This window comes from Tachysurus vachellii, chromosome 10, assembly GCF_030014155.1.
Source record: "Tachysurus vachellii isolate PV-2020 chromosome 10, HZAU_Pvac_v1, whole genome shotgun sequence".
Lineage (NCBI taxonomy): Eukaryota > Metazoa > Chordata > Actinopteri > Siluriformes > Bagridae > Tachysurus > Tachysurus vachellii.
Genome location: NC_083469.1, coordinates 18,778,205 through 18,798,305, shown reverse-complemented (window position 1 = coordinate 18,798,305; position 20,101 = coordinate 18,778,205). Strand labels below are relative to the sequence as shown.

General features: G+C 35.0%; 1 protein-coding gene across 2 annotated transcripts in view; it reads left to right on the top strand.

The window, feature by feature from the left end:
* The first annotated feature begins 8,047 nt into the window (after nucleotides 1-8,047).
* Nucleotides 8,048-20,101, top strand: part of ldah (lipid droplet associated hydrolase) — a 37,179-nt gene continuing 25,125 nt past the window's right edge. The window contains exons 1-2 of one of the 2 annotated variants that reach the window (XM_060880112.1): nucleotides 8,048-8,182; nucleotides 10,649-10,840. In XM_060880112.1, the coding sequence (XP_060736095.1) occupies nucleotides 8,095-8,182; nucleotides 10,649-10,840 (280 nt within the window). In that variant the 5' untranslated portion in view covers nucleotides 8,048-8,094. Of the gene's footprint in view, nucleotides 8,183-10,373; nucleotides 10,406-10,648; nucleotides 10,841-20,101 lie in introns of those variants that run through there. The other variant, XM_060880113.1, reaches the window with a different exon arrangement.

Below are 20,101 nucleotides of genomic sequence, written 5' to 3'. Positions count from 1 at the left end.
ATTTTCCTTCAATATACTGTATCTGAAATGACTGCCTACATATAAAAAAAATTATATACATAAATAAATGCATTTATTGCCATATAAGGAATCTTTTATTTGTTTATATGGCATGGATATTCAATATATGATTTTTGGTCACTAAGTGACTGTGTTGAAACCAGCTGGTTAATTCAACGACTCAGCAAAATGTGTTCATCTGAAGGTATATACAGCTTTATATTGTTGCAAAAGTGTCTTATATTACTATTTAGGGTGTAACTCATCAGAACTCATCAGAACTCTGCCTGGAAGCACCTCCTTATGAACTCTGAATGAGCATGAATTGGTGATAAGTGGTAGATTTGAACAAATGAAAAATGAGTACACACACAGTACTGGGCGAAGGTTTTTTGCTAGGTGTGAAAAATGTATTTAACAAAATGTAAAGTAAATGAACATAAGAAAATCCAAGAAAATCAATATTTGGTGGAAACAAACAGCACCAATTCTTCAAGTTATACTTGCACAATGTTTTTGAAGGAACTCGGCATGTAGGTTGTTCTAAACATCTTGGAGAACTAACCACAGATCTTCTGTGGATGTAGGCTGCCTCAAATCCTTCTGTCTCTTCATATAAATCCCACACAGCTTCAGTGATGTTGAGATCAAGGCTCAGTGGGGGCCACAATATCACTTCCAGGACTCATTGTTCTTCTTTACGTTGCAGGAAGTCTTATGACATAGGCTGTATATATGGCGTCATCTAGCTGCAGAATAAATTTAGGGCCAACCAAATGAAACTGTCTTCTTTACCTTAGTAGCACAATTTGACTGTTCTTCACCAAGTTTTAAGCCTCTCACACACCTGTATCTGTTTCATAATTGGTTACTCATACACTTGACTCTGATCCTACAAAACCCTCACTTGCAAGTGTGCAATTGTAAGAATTAATACTACTAATATTCACACCAAATATTGATTTAATTTAGATTTTTCTTATGGTACATAAGAAAATACATAAATCCAGGGTGTATCCTGCCTTGATGCCCGATGACGCCTGAGATAGGCACAGGCTCCCCGTGACCCGAGAAGTTTGGATAAGCGGTAGAAAATGAATGAATGAATGAATGAATAAATAAATAAATAAAAATAAAGTTTTAGAATTTTTTGCATTATTATTATTTTCTTTTCTAAGTAATTCTTTTCTTTGTTATTTTTACTATATATGTGTATAATAGATATAGATAGCAATATCCTTCACTCACTTACTTTCAATATACTCTATATCCTAGTCAGGGACACAGTGAACACTGGGTGTGAGGCTTGAATACACTCTGGATGGGATTCCAGTTTACTGTAGAGCAATGTCCTTGCTTTGTAACTGATGTGATCTTGTGTTTAAGCATTGTTAATGTACATGAAAGAATGTTCCATGGTGGTCTAGAGGCCACGCTCTCACTGCCATGGACTGGGCTTAATTTCTGGGCAAGTAACCAATTCACTTACTCAGAGTTGCTCAATCCAGTGCACTTTCTGGTCCCAGGCCTGGACAAAAATCCAGTGTTGCATCAGGAAGGCATCTGGGGTGAAACATATTCCAAATCAAATTAGGCGGATAAATGATTCTCTGTGGTGAACAGGAGCAGGCAAAGAATTTTTTAAATGTACATGAAAGAGTGGGAATACTGATTAATCCATCGTAATTACACTTCTTAATAATCATCATATGTATTAGGATTTGATGAACGCAATATGTTATTATTGTTCAGCCTCATTGTCAAATCAGGAATTTAAATAAATGTAAAAGATTCTTATAGATTAAAGGTAAGTATAACATGATTGTTTTTTTTTTTTTTTTTTTTTTTTTTAAAGATCATGATGATGATGATTGCCTGTAGACTGATGAAACATAACAGAAAGATTTAGTCTTGTTTCTATTGTTGCGTTTTGAGTGTTGTATCCAGGTTGATGGGTAACTGATTAAAACAAATCCCTATGCCCACAACTAAAAGAAAAAAAAACATCTGTTGTTTTAATCAGATTTGAGCTGATGGCTGAAACAAGACTGTTGTTGTATGTTGTTAAACACTTTGGGTGTATAATTCTGTCATTCTGGATACAAATCCTAGAAAAAGCAAAAAATGCTGTAATTATGCCGTAATTTGAGTTTTATTTAGTAAACTGTCAGCCTGGATACAAAAACCAAAACTGCAGTAACAACTTGTTTTTTCTGTTTTTCATATGTTTGTAACGGCAGAAACAAGACTGTAGGTCTGTATTTGCATTTTGGGTGTTGTATCCAGGTTGATAGGTGACAAATCCCTATACCCACAACAAAAATGTGTTTTAATCATTTATCTGTGTGTTTGTAGTAACACAAATGTTTTATTGTATGGTTGAATTATTATAATAAAATGATTGTTTTGACAACATAGTAAATTTTTTGCTTTACTTGTTTTTGTTAGTTTACCTGACTTAAAAATGTGAGGCAATCGGTTACCTTATATTTATTAGTAAAGTGAACACTAATAATAAGTTACCTCAACTAATGCTTTTTTAGTCACCAGTACTTAATTGTACTTGGCAATTAAGTTTAGTCTACAAATACTATTTAGTTTTGTCAACTATTAATGAATACTATACTTTACTTAATGAGTAAGTTTAGTCTACAAATATTATTAAGTTTTGCCAACTTAAAATGAAAACATTTAGTTTACAAATATTATTTACTGTAGTTTTGCCAACTTAAAATTAATACTATACTTTACTTAATGAATAAGTTTAGTTTACAAATACTATTTAGTTTTACCAACTCAAAAGTAATACATTACTTTACTTATAAATTTAAGGCAATCGGTTTCCTCACTTTTTTAAGTTAACTCAACTTATTACATTTTACAGTGTATGATGAGAATCCAGCTGCTTTATGGATTGTTGTAAATCCTACTGTCCAAGACCAGGTGTGTAAATTATATAATTAAAGCAGACATATTGGCAGATGAAGAATGTCTTTAATATTTTATGGCATGTGATTTGCTTTCAGAAGAAATGATTGCAGATTAATTTGTGCTTGCATATTGTTTACATGAAGATGTTAAGTAATTCTAATACACAGCATTCTGACAAAACAACAGCTGGCCTTACTATTGATCTGACACACGTAACATCCCCTTCTGCTGCTGTGGCAACATTTTCTCCGAACTTTGTGGACTGAATTGCAAGCACATAAATCAAACTCTTCTGTTATGTTTGTAAATTCATGACAAATCAGGGAAGCTGCCATGGAGAAAGATTATGCGATCTGATACTTGTCAGTAGCTTTGGTCTACATGCTAAGTTGTCAACATATTATTATTACTACTATATTGAAAAGCATAAACAGCTATTTCTCTAATCCACTACCTATGACCCAGATCCACACATTTAACACACCACACATGTCAGGACAATATTTGACAATGTTGGCATCAGCTGTGTATTAAATTAATGAGAAAAAAGGGTGAAAAAGAAGAGTGAGAGTGTATATGAATGATGATGGTGAAAAGATAATGATCTCTGCTTGTTTAGAAGTGGTTTTATGAAGACTGTCATTGTTCAAATTCATGCACATATCCATATATTTATATTAAATGTTGGTTCACCTTGTGTTACATTCACTTATATTGTGTGGGTCCTAAGTGTGTTTACTGCAGATAAGCACTAGAGGACACCAGAGCTTTTGCTTCCCTTTTCAATCATGGCTGTACTGTATTTTTGTGTTTTACTGGATTGAAATAGTACAGTGTAGTGCACATAATTCATGCTAATCTAAAATGTAGAACTGTTGACACACACACGCAAGCAGGGTTGAACATTAGCATCCTGAGTCACTATAAACTGTTTTTACTGTTAGAGTGGGTTTTATTGTTTTATATATTTTAATTTAAAATTGATTACATTTACTTCTTGGCCATAAATCTACACAGTGTAAATCACAGTAATTCAATGAGGTGACCAAGAACTCTAAATCGATCAATTAAAAGGCCTGTGTAGAGATGGACGAGTCTTTTCAGATGTACTCCATCAATCAGAACTTAAGCACTACATTTGGCTAAAATCAGAAACAGCCTATTTACCGGCTAATGCCATCCCTTCAGTGAAGCAAGGCGGTGGTAGCATCGTGTTATGCATGTACTTCTTTGTGGCAGAAACAGGAAGACTTTATAAAAGAGGGTGGGATGTTTGGTTGATGGTGGGTGGTTAGTCCTTCAAGCAAAACCAGCACCAGATTGCACACGTTCTCTGTCTGGGGCTAAAGTTCACCTTACAACATAACAACCCAAAGTATACAGACAACAAATTGCTGAAGTGGCTTCAGGGCAAGTTTCTTATGTTCTTGAATGGCCCAGATAAATCCAAAGATTGTTCATCATAGAAAACCTATAGAAAGAGTTTAGACTGAAGGCCCAAAAGTCCATTTTATCTATTCTAAATTAAATCTTAAATAAAGTGTGTAAAAACTAAATGAGCTCACTGAATATTTTATGAGCCCACTAAATACTCCACACTTTGTAGCCAGGTACTAAATTGAGTAAAACATTGAATGTTTCTCAATTGTAATGGCTTCATAAAGTATTTAGCCCACTTTATTTTGTTGCACACTTTATTTTATTATAGATTTAGCCTCCTGGTGGTCCAGCAGCAGGATCTTGTGCTCTCATTGCTGCGGCCCTGGTTAGATTCCTGGGCAGGGAGATAACCCAGCCAGTGCTAACACGGCCCCAATCCCAGATAAAATGTGAGGGTTGTGTCAGGAAGGGCATCTGGCATAAACATTGTGCCAAATCAAATATACGAACCAGATGATCTGCTGTGGTAACCCTGATCAGGAAGCAGCCAAAAGAACAACAACAACATTTTATAATAGATTTAATTTAGAAAGGACCTAAGGTTTAAGAGGCCATAAAATGTTTATGAATACCCAAATATATGATGTCCACAATAGTGTGAGACAGAGACTTCCTGAAGCAAGAACGGTATTTTGATAATTAGGCAATGCAATGGATCTAGTTGATGAAGTTTCCACCACTTAAGTTTACTTGAATTACTAGAATTATTTTTCCAGTTACGGGCACACATATCTTGGCAGCAAAACTCATAAGCACAGATGATTTTGCTTTTTATTCATTTTAGAGAACAGATCTGCTGAGGAGAGAAGGATATTGTGGCTACTAGTAAAAGTAACAGTGCATCTCATGCCTAAGGGTAGAACTCTACAGACATGTGGATAAAACAAGCATTAAAGGTAGAGACATGTATAGTAGATGGCCAGATGTTGGCTAGTGTATCCTGCAACAGGCTGTCTGATACAACAGATAGCAATGAGCTGACAGGTACACCAAATGTCTTATCCACTGCTTATTTGTTCAGTGTCAGTAGGTAAGTCACTCTCAGTGAGACTAACTCCCATGCAGGCCACATTATATCCATGAAAATCTTTTAATTCAAGCCAGAACAAGAGAGTTACTTCTGAACTTTCCCAATAGCATTCCCAATACTGTATCCTTTGTAGAAACCAGTACCACACATATTGGAGTGGAGGAATCCATCAATCAGACATGCATTGGAGTGACTTAATCTCAGTAATTATAGCTTCATAGAAAAAAGAATCAGTGTTTGCCTGTGGTCACTGTAAGAACAAGCTCAATGTTGTGAGCAATTATTGTGTCCAGGCCTAAAAAAATCCTGTGGTGCTAAAGGCCAAAGTTGAAACTTTTAAATGTAAATGTTTTTTTAAAATGTGGCTTGAATAAAGAAATAATTTCAATTTAAATGTTTTTAAATGTTGTTTTTTTTTAATGATTTTTGGTGGTAAATAAAAACAAAGACATGCATTGTGCTCAGTGGCATAGTCTTGCTTTAACAGGTTTAGGCTAGGTTCCTTATTTAAAGGGAAATGATAATACTACTGCATACAATGACATTCTAGGCAATCAGCTGCTTTTATCATTGTGGAGCACTGTGGAAAATAATGTTTGGAAAAGGCCCATGTGGTTGATCATCAAGACCACTGGACGGCTCAGGCACTGGATTGTTCGTTCCGTTCACCTGCAGATGTCTTGGCCATGGGGATGAAGGTGGCTCAAACAGACTGTTTCAGAGTTGGTTTGAAAATAATAATAAGCAGTGAGTCTACATGGTTAGAGCAGGTTTTCAGAACTCTTTCAGGAATTCCATCTCATCTCACTGCCTTCCTGCCACTCACTCACTTCCTCTTAATGCAATGTTGTGCACAGAACTCGCAGATACAGCAGGATGCTAGTATCGGCTAGGCTGCTAATATTAGCAGTGCTAACATCAAAAGTGTGCATAGAAATGTTTGTTTGTTAAAGAGGGAGTGGCCAGCACCCACTACGGCATGTGATCGTTCTCTGTATACCATGATGATCTCTTTGCTGATTACTTACAGCTGGACTCAATCCGCACAACACACACACACACACACACACACACATATATAAATAGCAGGGCTAATTCTTGATCTCAGTTCACATACAATGACACCGAGCCTTTGTTTATTGCACACACTATCTGCTTGACTTGCTCTTGTATCCTGTTTTGTTTACATTTTTTTATTCTATTTGTGTCTTTGAAAGTCTGTTTGTTGATTGCCGGACCCGATTTGTTGAATGCCTGTGTTTGGCACCGCTTTTTGATTTGTTAGCTTGTTGCAATAAAGTATTCCTGTACTTGCAACCATCATCTCTGGTGCCTTAAACATTTAAGTTAAGTAGGTTATTTTATTTTTAAACCATTACTTGTTCTGTTTTCATTCATAAGGACTTTCGTGCTAGTCATTTGGAAATATTACCATTCTTAAACCTTATTAAAGCCACAGAGCTGTTTTACATGCCTTTTAAAAGTGTTGTGTTTGCATTTTTTTTTTTTTTTTTTTTTTAGAAATCTTGCAGGATTCTGATGGATAGAGCAAGTTTTAGCTGTAGCTCCTGATTAGGCACAAATTAATACGATTGCACAGCAAATTCTTTGAAATAACTAAAACCATATGTAAGTGTGAATTTGTTACCATAGTGTGTAGTCTGACATATGAAGTGTTCTGAATGAATTTTAATCATACTCAATGTGACTACAAAGAGGAAAAAACATCTAAGTATTACATATGTTTATTAATGAGTAAAAAATGAGGAAACACTTCGTATGATATGCCTATTCTTATGTTTGAAGGTTTGGAATATTTTAATATTGTGTTTTCACAGGTGCCCTAAATGTTCTCCAGTATTTTAAACAGATGTGCCAAAATGATTTTGACTGAGTGTGGTTGGACTTCATGCATCTTTCCAGTAACATGTCAGTATTATTGATGACACAGGGACTCCTGAATGTCAGGCTGAGTGCATGGAATTTTTGAAATACTTAATCGAGGCCTCCAAAGTAAAACCAAAAGAAAGCATGCATTCTGCTTTTTTCCCCCCTGATTTTAATTGTGCGAGTCTTATTTGTAATTTGTCTATTTGTATTAAGTCTATTACGGACCGATTCTTGTCGCCATGCATTAGTTGCAGTAACATATCACAGTAGAGTCTGTGATGTTTTAGATTGTTCTTCATGTTTGGATTCTCAAACAGAGGAAACCCAGGAGAGCAGCTTGAAAATTTGATGGCTGATGCCATGACAGAGCCCTTAGTTTAGGTTATTTTTATGTTACTATTTCTAAAAGAAGAAATGTTGAGATTTGAGGTCCACAATAATAATCATAATAATGTACCAGAGTTTAGAGAATTCCTCACTACACCCCTGAGCACACAGATAGTAGGTACACAGTGCACTAATGAAAAATATCAACAATTGAACAGATATTGTTTTTGTGATTAAACATTTTCTTAAGTCTTGATGTGCTCTTCGAAAGTATAACGTGACAGAAATACTTAAAAAAATAACATAATAATAATAATAATAATAATAATTAATAATAAAAGCGTGAATTTACATTTACTACATCCAAACGGCAGGTGGCACTATAACAGACAGATTTTTTCAAAAACAGCAAATGAAAAGACAAGAAGAAAACAAACACGGAAATCTTGTGTGCAATCGATTCATCGTTTCTTGCTATGAGTTTGAGGAGGAGATTGGAAGCTCTTCTAAAAAGCAATTTTATAAACATTTTTGGCATCCAAAACTACGCAAAATTCTTTGTCGGTAAGGAGAGTCGTGATTTATAACAATCCGAGAAAGACGGGTCTCTAAAAATGTGTGTTCTCAGATTTAATCCTGAAATAATGTGAAGGATAATTTTTGAAAATTGATCTAAAAGGAAATCATAAAGTAAAATGTTTCTTCCAGTTTATTTACTGTGACTTCCTTTTAATTACTGTGCAATGGGTGACGTTTAATATTATACAGTAATTTAATAGTAATAATTTAATTATATACAGTATATACATATATATAAATATATTTATATATATATTTTAATATATATATATATATATATATATATATATATATATATATATATATATAAAATTTAAAATAGATGTTTTTTGTTAACATGAATAATTTGGTTTGTTTTTGTTATTTCTAAAATTTAATTCCAATGAAGCACAATTTAATCGTATAAAAAGTAAACAAAGAAAACATTAACTAATATCATATATATATGATATTTAATATACAATCTATTATAATAATATTATAATATAATATACAATCTATTATATTATAATATTATTATATTTATATATATTAAATATTATTAATTGCTTATATATATATATATATATATATAGTATATTAAATATCATATATTTGATATATTATATATAATATTTAACAATTAATAATATTTAATGTTTTCTTTGTTTACTTTTTATACTATTAAATTGTGCTTCATTGGAATTTAATTTTAGAAATAACAAAAACAAACCAAATTATTCATGTTAACAAAAAACATCTATTTTAAATTTTATATATATATATATTAAAATATATATATATAAATATATTTATATATATGTATATACTGTATATAATACACACACACACAAAGAATACATTTAATGAATAAGTGAATAAATTGCACTAAAAGGTCATTCTAATTAGGAAGCGCCATCCATCTAGAATATCACAGATATTTAATTCAATTCAATATATTTGTATAGCACTTTTAACAATTTCCCATTGTCTCAAAGCAGCTTTACAGAAGTATGGAAACAGAAGAGAGAGAAAAATAAATAACTATACAATAATAAGAAGAAGAAAAAATAAGGATAAAAATAAATAAATGAATATATACAATTAAAGTTTAAAATGAATTTAAAAGATTAACTTAAAATTTATGATACTATACATTTAATCGCTATCCCTAACAAGCAAGCCGGAGGTGATGGTGGGAAGGAAAAACTCCCTGAGAGGATATGAGGTGGAAACCTTCAGAGGAACACAGGCTCAGAAGGGAACCTCATCCTCATTTGGGTGACACTTTACAGTAAATAGTGTAAATGTAAATAATTTACATAATAGTGTAAATGTAAATTCTACAACAGTTTATAACAGTGCAGCCGAAAGCTCCTGAAGAACTAATGGGTCATCGTAAACTCTTGAAATTCAGAAAGACTCATTATTGAACAAGCTTTTTCTTGTACCAAAGGGAATATTTCTGGAATTGTTGTTTCTCAAGGTCTTTGAAATAAAGCTGAATTCCAAACTGCTTCATCTTTGACATATAATGTGCTGCATATGTTGCAGAAGTTATTTGATAGCGAAGCCAACGGCAGAGGAAAAACAATCCCTGTACAAAAAGAGCCCATAATCCCAGCATTCTAATCTTTTTCCAAATGTGTGCCTTGATAACGGTGACTCGGCATTTTGGAAATCACTTCATCAAAGGCACCACGTGTTATTACTGACATCTATGAAGAACGAGAAACAAAAGCAGGAGTTGAACTAGATCACACAGACGAATATATAAATTACATACCATGGCATAAATCAACTACTTGCAGCCTATGCAGTTGCTCTGTATCAAATGATAGACTATAGGTGGGAATTAGGTCATTAGCATCTGTACCTCACACATCACACCTGTAGTCTGCATTGATTGGGGTTTACACAAAGGATTTATTAAGCACTTGTATTATTTTATTATTATTTTTTTTTTTAACACAACTCAAAAATAAACATTTGAATGGTCATGGATAATAGTTATTCAATAACCAGAAAAAATTGGGAAATTTTGGCATAAAACGTTCTATTTTTTGTAACATGAAAAAAGCATGCTACACTACATATAAAACAAAAGCATTCATTTTTTTAAAGAAAATCAAGATTAAGGACTGACATGTTCCTAGAGGAATTAGCGCACATAATGTCTGCACTTTCTTTCTTGTTTACATCATCAAAGTGTGAAGCTGGAGGAGGTTGGTGAGTCTGAATCTCAAACGAAGCTCTGTACTTCCACTGTTTAATCTCCTTGAATTTATGCTCATAGCAAAAACAAATAAAAGGCAATAACAACAAAATTAGTAAGATTGTGTTTTTTTTTTTTTTCCTCAAACAAGGATACACTATATGCTGATGCAGGGTTCATAGATGCAGCATTACAAATATTAGTACATGAATAGATGATTGAGATAAACCCTCAACACTCTGTGTGTGTGTGTGCAGGCTCACCGCCTGGCAGGTCTGGTCCAGCTAATGCAATGGGCAGTAAGTCTGAATGCCAGAAAGATGATGCAGCTGTGGAGCATGTCTACTGCAGAGGTGCTGTCACAGAGTTGCTTAAATATGGACACAGAAACCTGCACACAGCTACTAAAAACTCCAACTCACCTCAAGTACTCATCCTTGTTATCCCAGGTATGCAAATGGACCAGTTTCCAAAATATATATACACTGTGGCAAGAAGGCCCAAAAATTCTGTTAAATAAATACACAATTTTTATTTTTTTTTCCTTTTTTCTTTTAAATGTAATTTCTGAATGACAACACTATTGCACTGAAAACCTACTGGAAATCTCTAGCTTGAACAAAATAAACCTGCCATTAGTGAATAACAATTTTTTTCCTTAGTAACTAATTCAAAGTAAACCAAAAATAAAAACGTGTACTATTCATTGTGCGTTGTACTACGGATGGAGTCCAGCAACATACAGTGCAGACCACAGCAATATCACCATCTGACCCGTAACAGTGAAAAAGCCTTGTGGTAATCACGCTATTAATATCCAAGAGGCAAATGAAAAGCTGCACTTGCGGTCATCCACTCCATCATAGGAGCACGACCACATAATCTGCATAATGTTTAAAACATTATATAATACGCACATATGTAAATATTATCTTATTTGACTTCTCATTAGTGAGAATCTTTCCTCGTGTCTCTCGTCTACGATTTAAGGGGTACACATTGATTTCAGGATGCTGCTGTATTTTCCTGTAAGAGATGACACACTTTCCTGTTCATTGTATACATTGCATACCATACCTCCTTTTTTCCCCTCCTTTTTTATTTATATATTGTGTTGTGTATATACTGTATATTATATTATATATTTGCATTTCTTTCTCTTTGCTGCTGTAACAGAAATTTCCCCACTGTGGGACGAATAAAGGTATATCTTATCTTATTTTATCTTTATTTATCTAACATTGAAATGAATTTAAATTAAGAAGTAAAGAATGAGGGAATTAAGATTAAATAAACAAAAAGACTACACAATAAGAGTATAGAATACGTACAGTTTTATTGTATGTAAAGATTAAATAAACAAAAAGAGTACACAATAAGAGTATAGAATATGTACAGTTTTATTGTATGTAAAGATTAAATAAACAAAAAGAGTACACAATAAGAGTATAGAATATGTACAGTGCCTTCATTATTAAAATGTATATTGAGATGTATATATATTACACTCAACATAAGCCATTAAAGGCAAATTGCACATTGTATAAAGTGATAAAAGTGAACTGTAGTGCGCATTTCTTAGGAAAACAAACTCGCAGAATAGGAATGGTTCAATGCAGAAAATCGAAAAATGGCAGGCAAAGCACAGGTCAGAGTAATAAAAGGTCATTTAAACTAAGGCAAAAGATTGAACGCAGCTGAATATAATTAAAAGGACAGTGACTGAGAGCGTGGGAGTGCAGATGGGTTCTGGGAAGGTTAGTCCTTAAGGTGATGGCCTTGGTTCGCTATAGGAAACTGTGACGTTAGCGCACGTGTCTGTATTCCTTAGAGCGTAAGTAGGATCATTTCAAAGGCCAAGATGCAAGTAAAGTTGGTGGCAAAATAGGCAGTTTGAAATGACAGTGATGTTTGTGATGGGAACGGAGAATGGGTAACTGCTTGTGAGAGCCTGTGTAATTGTTCAAGCCTTCTAGCTTTGCATGTGAGCTTTGTAATGGATTTACTTCAACACATTTACTCTGTGTTTCATTTTATTAGGCAGAAAATGTATTTTTGTTAGTAAAGTAAAGCATTTTCAGCCACATTTGTACTCCAAGAACTTTCCACATACTGTCATATACTGTTCATTGTATCTCCTATGATTTAACATTGAGCCTCGTGTCATGTTCTAGAGAATAAAATGCAACAATTCACCATTGATTGTGAAGGTGATTTTACTTGATTAGTTGTCTGTTGTGAATGTTGAGCAAAAGTATTACATAAGGAGAAGTCCATAATGGTGATATTACAGGAAAATGTGATCATATGATGGCTTGCAATTGATGCATTGTAAAGGAACAAATATTTCACAGGTTTTGTAGTTTTAAAGGTAAAATAGCTAACTTAGTTTTTATACAGTGTAATTGATTCGGCCTTCTGTCCAGTCTATCTTTTGTTAATCAAATGGCAGTGATGTGAATTGTGTCATGCCGAGCTGTCAGACCTCCTTTTCCTTTTCAATGGGTTTCATTGTCTGACTATAACTGAAATAGAAAGTGAAATGATTATGTAACTCAGATCAGACACATTTAACACATGTCGATTTACTGCTGCTAACTTATTAAGCATCGAGCCTCCAGCTACAGGTGTGAAACCTGCTCAGGACGATGACCTTAACCATGGCTACGTTGCACGGCTGCTTTTCTTCAGCTCTGAATGTCACTGAGCATTGTGCTCAATGGACTCTTTATGGCCTTCAGAGAGCTTGAGTAAAGGGCTGTTATTGTAGAGCCTGTGCCCTTTTCCCTAAAGATAACAACAATAATCACCATCGTCTCACCAGAATCAACCCTCTTTCTCTTCCAGGGTTTCATAACCATCATGGTGGGAGCACAGGTGCTGAGGTTTTAATGTGTTAAAAAATACATAACAGTCTGAGAGAAGGGTGGAAGCAGTTATATAAAGTCATAGCGTAAGCTCTAAAAAGGCTGCAGAAGACTTGTCATGCTTTGTCCATTTATGACTGGAACATTCTTACCTATCAGAGATTTGTTTTCTAGTGGCACTGAACAATGGTCAGGGTTACATGTGTAAAATATACTTTCACTGGATGAGTAAACCTTTCTTTTTTTTTTTTTTTCTTTTTTTTGTATCTGAACTAGAGTTAAAAGTTCATGAAAAACATTACATTTATCTTAGCAAATCTTTTTACCTCAGTATTATAAGGTTCTGTCTTGCCTATTAACCACATCTAATCTACTTCTTCAGTGAGTGATTTTATTCATCCTGTGGTGTTTATTAATGTGTAATATTCTGTTTTGAATCCTACAGGGTGAACAGTGGATGAGTGCAATATTAGCAGCCAAAGGCCCATTAAAACCCTGTTTAATTTACACTGTGACGGAAGAGAACAGACTTTAGGGTGAGACGGAAGAGAAAGTACTTTTTAGCTAGACATGTACTACATATGTCTGTACGACTAATACATACATATACATACTCCATTCGACTATTAATAATAAAATAATTAAATAATTCATAAAATAAGTATACAAAACATGTACAGTACCCTTCTATAGAAAGAGCGTAAATGTAAACACGTTTGTAAATTAGAAAATTTTCAGCACAGCACAGAGCTAGTATTGTGGATAACATTAACATTAAGTATTACTGATAGGTGCGTGCTGAGTGCCTCATAAACAGATGTTTCCAGTCTAACCAGGAACTGAAGGTCAGCCAGTGGACTACTGGACAAAATGCATTTGGAAGTATTTGTGGGGTTGTGCAAAAAAAAGTTTTAAAAAACTATAAAAAAAAATGTATCTTCTAATGTACACAGAACAACCACCTTATTAGAAACACAACAAACACCAACTGCAACACCTAATTCTGGTTTCTGGTCCCCTTGTGTGTTTAGAACAACATTTTGTTTTTGTGTGTGTGGCATGGATTCCACAAGCTGTAGGAAGTTCTGGTTGTTTTTGTGACTGCGTAACATAATTGCTGCAGTTTTGTCAGCTCTACATTCATGGTGTAAATCTCCTGCTCTAGGGCAGAGGTAGATTAATGGTTCAGATGGTTGAAGGTTCAAGCCCCAGCAACACCAAGCTGCAACTGTTGGGTTCTTGAGCAAGGCCCTTAACCCTCTCTGCTCCAGGGGCAGTGTATCATGACTGACATTGTGCTCTGACCTCAACTTCCTAACAAGCTGGGATCTGTAAAGAAAATAATTTCTTTGTGCTGTAATGTAGATGTTACAAATAAGTCATATTTTGTGATGATTCCTGGCTTCTAACATAGTGTTTTTTGATGCTGGAAACAAGGCAGGTGTGTGTCCGTAGATTCATGATTTGAATTTGAAATTCATCAAACCAGGGAACGTTTTTTTTTCCTTCTATTTTTCAGCTCCGCGGTTGTGTTCCTAAAAAATGTCTGCAAAATTTATATTAATATTGTTAAAAATCTGAATGATAACCTAGACATTAAATAGCTTCCTCCTGAGAGGATTACTCTTTATTATTTATTTAATGTGCTTAATAGACGAGACTCTTAAAAAGAGAACGTGAGTTCTGCCTGTGTTTGGACACTGTTAAAAAAAAAAAAATCGAACTTTCTTATTGGCTGTCAATTTTGATAAAATAATTTTGAAGTAATCATAAATTGTTGGTCTTTGTTGAGCTGTAAATGTAACTGTCTCCAAACAGCTCTTGAACGTTGTAATACTAAGGTCACAAAACGTTAATAATATATAAAATGACATGAACTCTATTCCTTTTTAATCGCAGTATAATGTTTTCCTGTAAGCGTTAAGATGTTGTATATTAATGATCTGTTTATAGACAGCATGCAGAGTTTTACCCCTCTGCCAGAATGATAAGCTTAATGACTTGTTTCTACAGGATTCTGTGTTTCGTGCAGAGTATCTCTGCTTATCTCAAGCCTTATCAGACCAAACACGGGTTATTTCAACCTTTTTAAGATGTCAGGTATTTCCCCGATGGGATCAAATTCCAGTTAATCAGGAGAGCCTGAAAGCAGTGATAGGATCTGTGCCCAGATGAATTGACATTCCTTTTGGTTGCAGTTAACTTTAGATGCATAACACCCATGTCGATCTGTCGGATCGCTGAATAGCCACAGCTTATCCTAATTGTCTTGAGATATCTTTAGCTCTGCATGACCACTACTGGGAGATAACCAATGCAGATTGTTTTACCATCCAAACAGCTGCTCTGTGTAATAGGTATTTTTTTAGCATAGAACCGAAATGTTCTTCAGTGGTTGTTTTGGAAAATGTTTTTACATTACAGTGAATAGATGCTGCCAGAATATGCTGTGCACAGATGATCGATAACTCTTATTTTACAAATGTTGTGTGGTGTGGTGTAGTGTAGTGTAGTGTAGTGTAGTGTGCTGGTCTTTAGTAAAATAGGTCTTCTATCACCTGAGAATGAAGAAGTTTACTTTTTTTTTACACATTGTTGAGCTATTCATAATTTGTTGGGGAATGGGGGGTGAGAAGAGTAACTTGTTATAGCTCATATTAAAGCCATAAAGATGTTCAGAGAGTTTGGAATGGCCTCTACAGATGGTTTACATTTAGAAGAACCTGATGTGCACAGCACTCTCCAAGCAGCTGCTTCCAATAACCTTCAGAATCACATTGTTTGATAATTCATAATGATCTTACAAAGATTCATTTTAGTCTTTCCTCAGCTCCCCATATACTATCTATAAGGGTGTTGCTATGAGCTCTTCTTGCTCTTTTTTCAATCTTTACTAACCTACAGACTGAGGGATTCCTGAATTAATCTATGTAAAATAATGTCTTTTAATAACGATTGAAGCCTGAAGGTTTTTTCTATATGGAGTGCCCTTGTCATTCCTCGCAGTTCCTAGTTCCCCAATTTTTTTTTTCTTTTTCTGCTTAAGCTTCACACTTTTCCATTGCTTTATTTTGTGTAAAACCCTTACCATCCATCTGGTCTTGCAAACGAGATGCTGCAGTAAACAGAGCAACGAGGAACACCTTGGATAATGAACATTGATGATGATGATGATGTTAGTCGTTACAAGTGAGACTTTAAACATAGAGTTTCCTGTTTCTGGGTAATTCAATATGTATAATAAACCATTGTTTACTCACCTGTTTTTGCATTTATAGCATACCCTGTTGATTCTTATTTATTTATTTATATATATATTTATTACCACAAAGTGATTATACTGGATTTTATATGTGAATGGTTTATTGATTTGGGTCGACTTTTTATACAGGACACATTCTGCAAAAGACACATCAGGTACCTCAGACCTAATCTCCTGCAGCCTTTCTCATATCTGGAAACACAGCGAATCATGAACTTAAAGAAGAGCCCTCAGAGATAAAGTTGTCTATCCGAAGATCTGGCCACAGTGACCCTTGTCTGTATGTTTGCCAGGGTCAATAAATCATTTCCAGTTCTTCCTCTTTCGTAAGATAGATAGACATTTTGGCATGTTAAGAACTGATCCATTAAAGGATACTCCACACAGTGTCGTGTGATAAAGAATTCCAGCACCTTTGAGGATGATGATTTCTAAAATACAGCTTCTTTTGTGACCCAAATCTGTGACTGTGATTCAGTATTGAAGCTATCAATCAAAGTGGACAGTTTATGTTCAGCTGGCTTTTGGAATTGTGTCCCAGACTAAAATGCATGTTATCCCCAGTTTGCAGTACAATTTTTTTTTTACTTGTGCCAAACTTGACAACATATTTCATCCTGCAAAAACCTCAAGGGTCGCACATCACTGTTTGGCTAGCTTAACTGAGATTTAGGGGTTTGTGTGTCTGTTTCTCTCTCTCTCTCTCTCTCTCTCTCTCTCTCTCTCTCTCTCTTTATCTCTCTCTGTGCGTGTGTGTGTGTGTGCGCGTGTGTGTATGTAAGAAGGAAAGGTTGTCGGAGCGAGTGGGCTCTGCACCTGCAAGGCTACGTCAGTGGCGTGGTAGTCCATGTAGCCTCGGGGTCAGAGACGGCAGGCAAGGTATCTGTTTAATGTTCCAGCGAACAGTGCTGAATTTATGAACCCTGTGGAAAGAGGGAAATGATAACATGAGCGAGAAGAGAAGAGGAGCTTATGCTTCTGTGCCCTTTTATATACATATATATGTGTGTGTGTGTGTGTATGCGCACCTCTATGTATGTGATTTTTATTTCTGTTCACACAAACAGACTAGACTTGTCTGACCAAACGGTTCTAAGGAAGACCTTCCTTTTGGCTCCAGTCCAGCAACACATATATAATGGGAAATAAAAGAGAACTCCAACTTCCTGACTGAACTTTATACACAAATAAACACCGTATTTTATAGTCATGAATTCCTCAAGTAGATTTTCCCCTGGTTATATAACCTGCTGGTTTCATGGTGTAATCCAGGGTGGAGCTTCACTTCCTCCCCAGCTCCCTCACACTTTGCCCTTAAAGCTGAGGGTTACAAAAATCCAGTATTTTGTAAAGGTTTTTTATTCTGTCTGGGTCTTGATAGAGAGTGGCAATGACTTTATTGTAGTGAATTGAAACAGTCGTTACTGATGCTGAATGTGGTTAAAAATGGCTTGGAAGGACTGCTGTTGGCCTTCGCTGCATGTCTGCTTCCTGTCCAGACATCAGTACCGACAGAGTTCTCCAAATGTGGTCAGTTTCAGCTCCAGAGACCGATGAGCAGAAACAACAAGCACTCAGGATCAGGAGATTTGCCTGAAATCACTCCATGCCCATTCAGTTATGGAAATAACAATGAGGAAAAGTCACATGGACAATAGTATTCAGACCCTTTGCATCAACACTTGAAAACCTCAATCCAGACAGAAGAATCTGTCATTATAATAATAAAAAATTCCACTCCCTTCGTCACCTCTTAACTAACTCCTAAAATACTAATAAGAATTTTCACATAAAACATTAGCATTTAAACCTCTACTCTAGCACTTGTTTAAAATCTTGTATATACAACACTACTTGTATTGTCCTCTGCTTGATAATACACGTTGCTTCTATTTCCTCATTTCTGTGTCACTTTGGATAAAATGTAATACAGTGTAAACTAAAGGCAGTAAATTTGTATTGATCTTAATAGCTATCATTTATATAAGCTGTTTTTTAATTTCTTGTGAGGCTGCTCACCAAGATTTGCTATATACAAATGACACCCGCATACATATGTTAGTATGTCATAAAACATTGCATACTCTAAGGAAGTGGAGCTGTAGCAAGTGAACTAATTCAATTATGAGAGCAGAGGAAATTGATTTAAAAACACTTGTAAGTTCTGCACATATTTTTAAACATTAGTTAGAAAATGTCTCACACACACACACACACACACAAGAACCTCGCTAGAATATCATATTATTAAGGCATAAAAACCTTTATAACCCAGCAAGGCACTGAGTTTTAATCAGCTGTGTTGTTTTCTGATTAATGACTGATGAAAAGTGAATACAAACATGAAAACAAACTGTGTGTGCTAGCGATTAAGATCAAGCGCAATAGTTTAGGCCCATGTGCAGACTACCGCTCATACACCACAGCTGTTTTTAAAGTCTCAACAGTTTCTTCAGCCCTCACATGCTCTTGTTTAGAGGTTTTGTATTTAGTCATTAATGGTGTTAAGTGGCTTGTAAAATGTTTCAGTTTGCTCTAAGGCATCAGTTTGATAAGGTTTGATTACCAAAGCCAGCTGTTCTACTACTTCAAAGGAAAACAACTGCATGTGCATTGCTACTTCATTCATCCTGTGACTACCTTTGGGACCTTTTGTCTTAGTTTAAGTGACTTGTCGATATTTCAATGGTGATTTTGTAGTCTTCAAAGAATAGACTGATATACAATTTGTTTTCAGAAAGGTCTTTATGTGGCATGTGTGTTTTCTTGTGTGAGGAAGGAGCTGCATCTGGGACAGTTTTGCTCATTGTGCAGCTTCACAGCATTCTTAACAGGCCAAATGACTCACTGTACTGAGATTTATCTACTGCCTAAGTGGACACCAGGGATGGAATTTACACCTCCAACATCGTATTTCCAAGATGATTCTTTCTTAGTTAGAATGGGCAGCATATTTTTCTTAGCTGCATAAAACAGTGATTTTACACACACACACACACACACACACTTCTACGATTTATTATGATATACTGATGCATACAGAGCAAAAAGCGCACAGGCTTTGACTACACAGGCAAAGACACATTAGGACCAGCAGTGACTATCAAATATCACTTATGTTTTGCATCTTCTTGTGCACCATATCATCAGATTGTTCTGAATGGTTAAGTAATATTTAACTAATTAAGGCCCTCAGTACCTACCTGACGTCCTAAGGGTCTGTCTGCACCAAACTCTTGAGTAAATACCAAAAGCATCAACATGTGATGCCGCTATTAAACATATAAACTAGGGGGGGGGAAATGTTTACTTTTTGTTTAATGCATAATGATGATAATGACAATCAATTTTGTCCATATTGTTGTTAGTTCACATTACAAATCACATTACGTCTTTACAATTTTCAGTTCATGCCATGCTGTTTAATTTCAAGATGTATTGACAAGGATTTTTTTATTACTGGAGCAGTGATGTATCTCACAAGAGATCTTTTATTTGGGCACAGTGAAGATGCACAAAGTGTTCACGTTTCTTCTTTCCTTCAGTTCATCTTCATTTTTCAGCATCATTGGAGTAAAGCA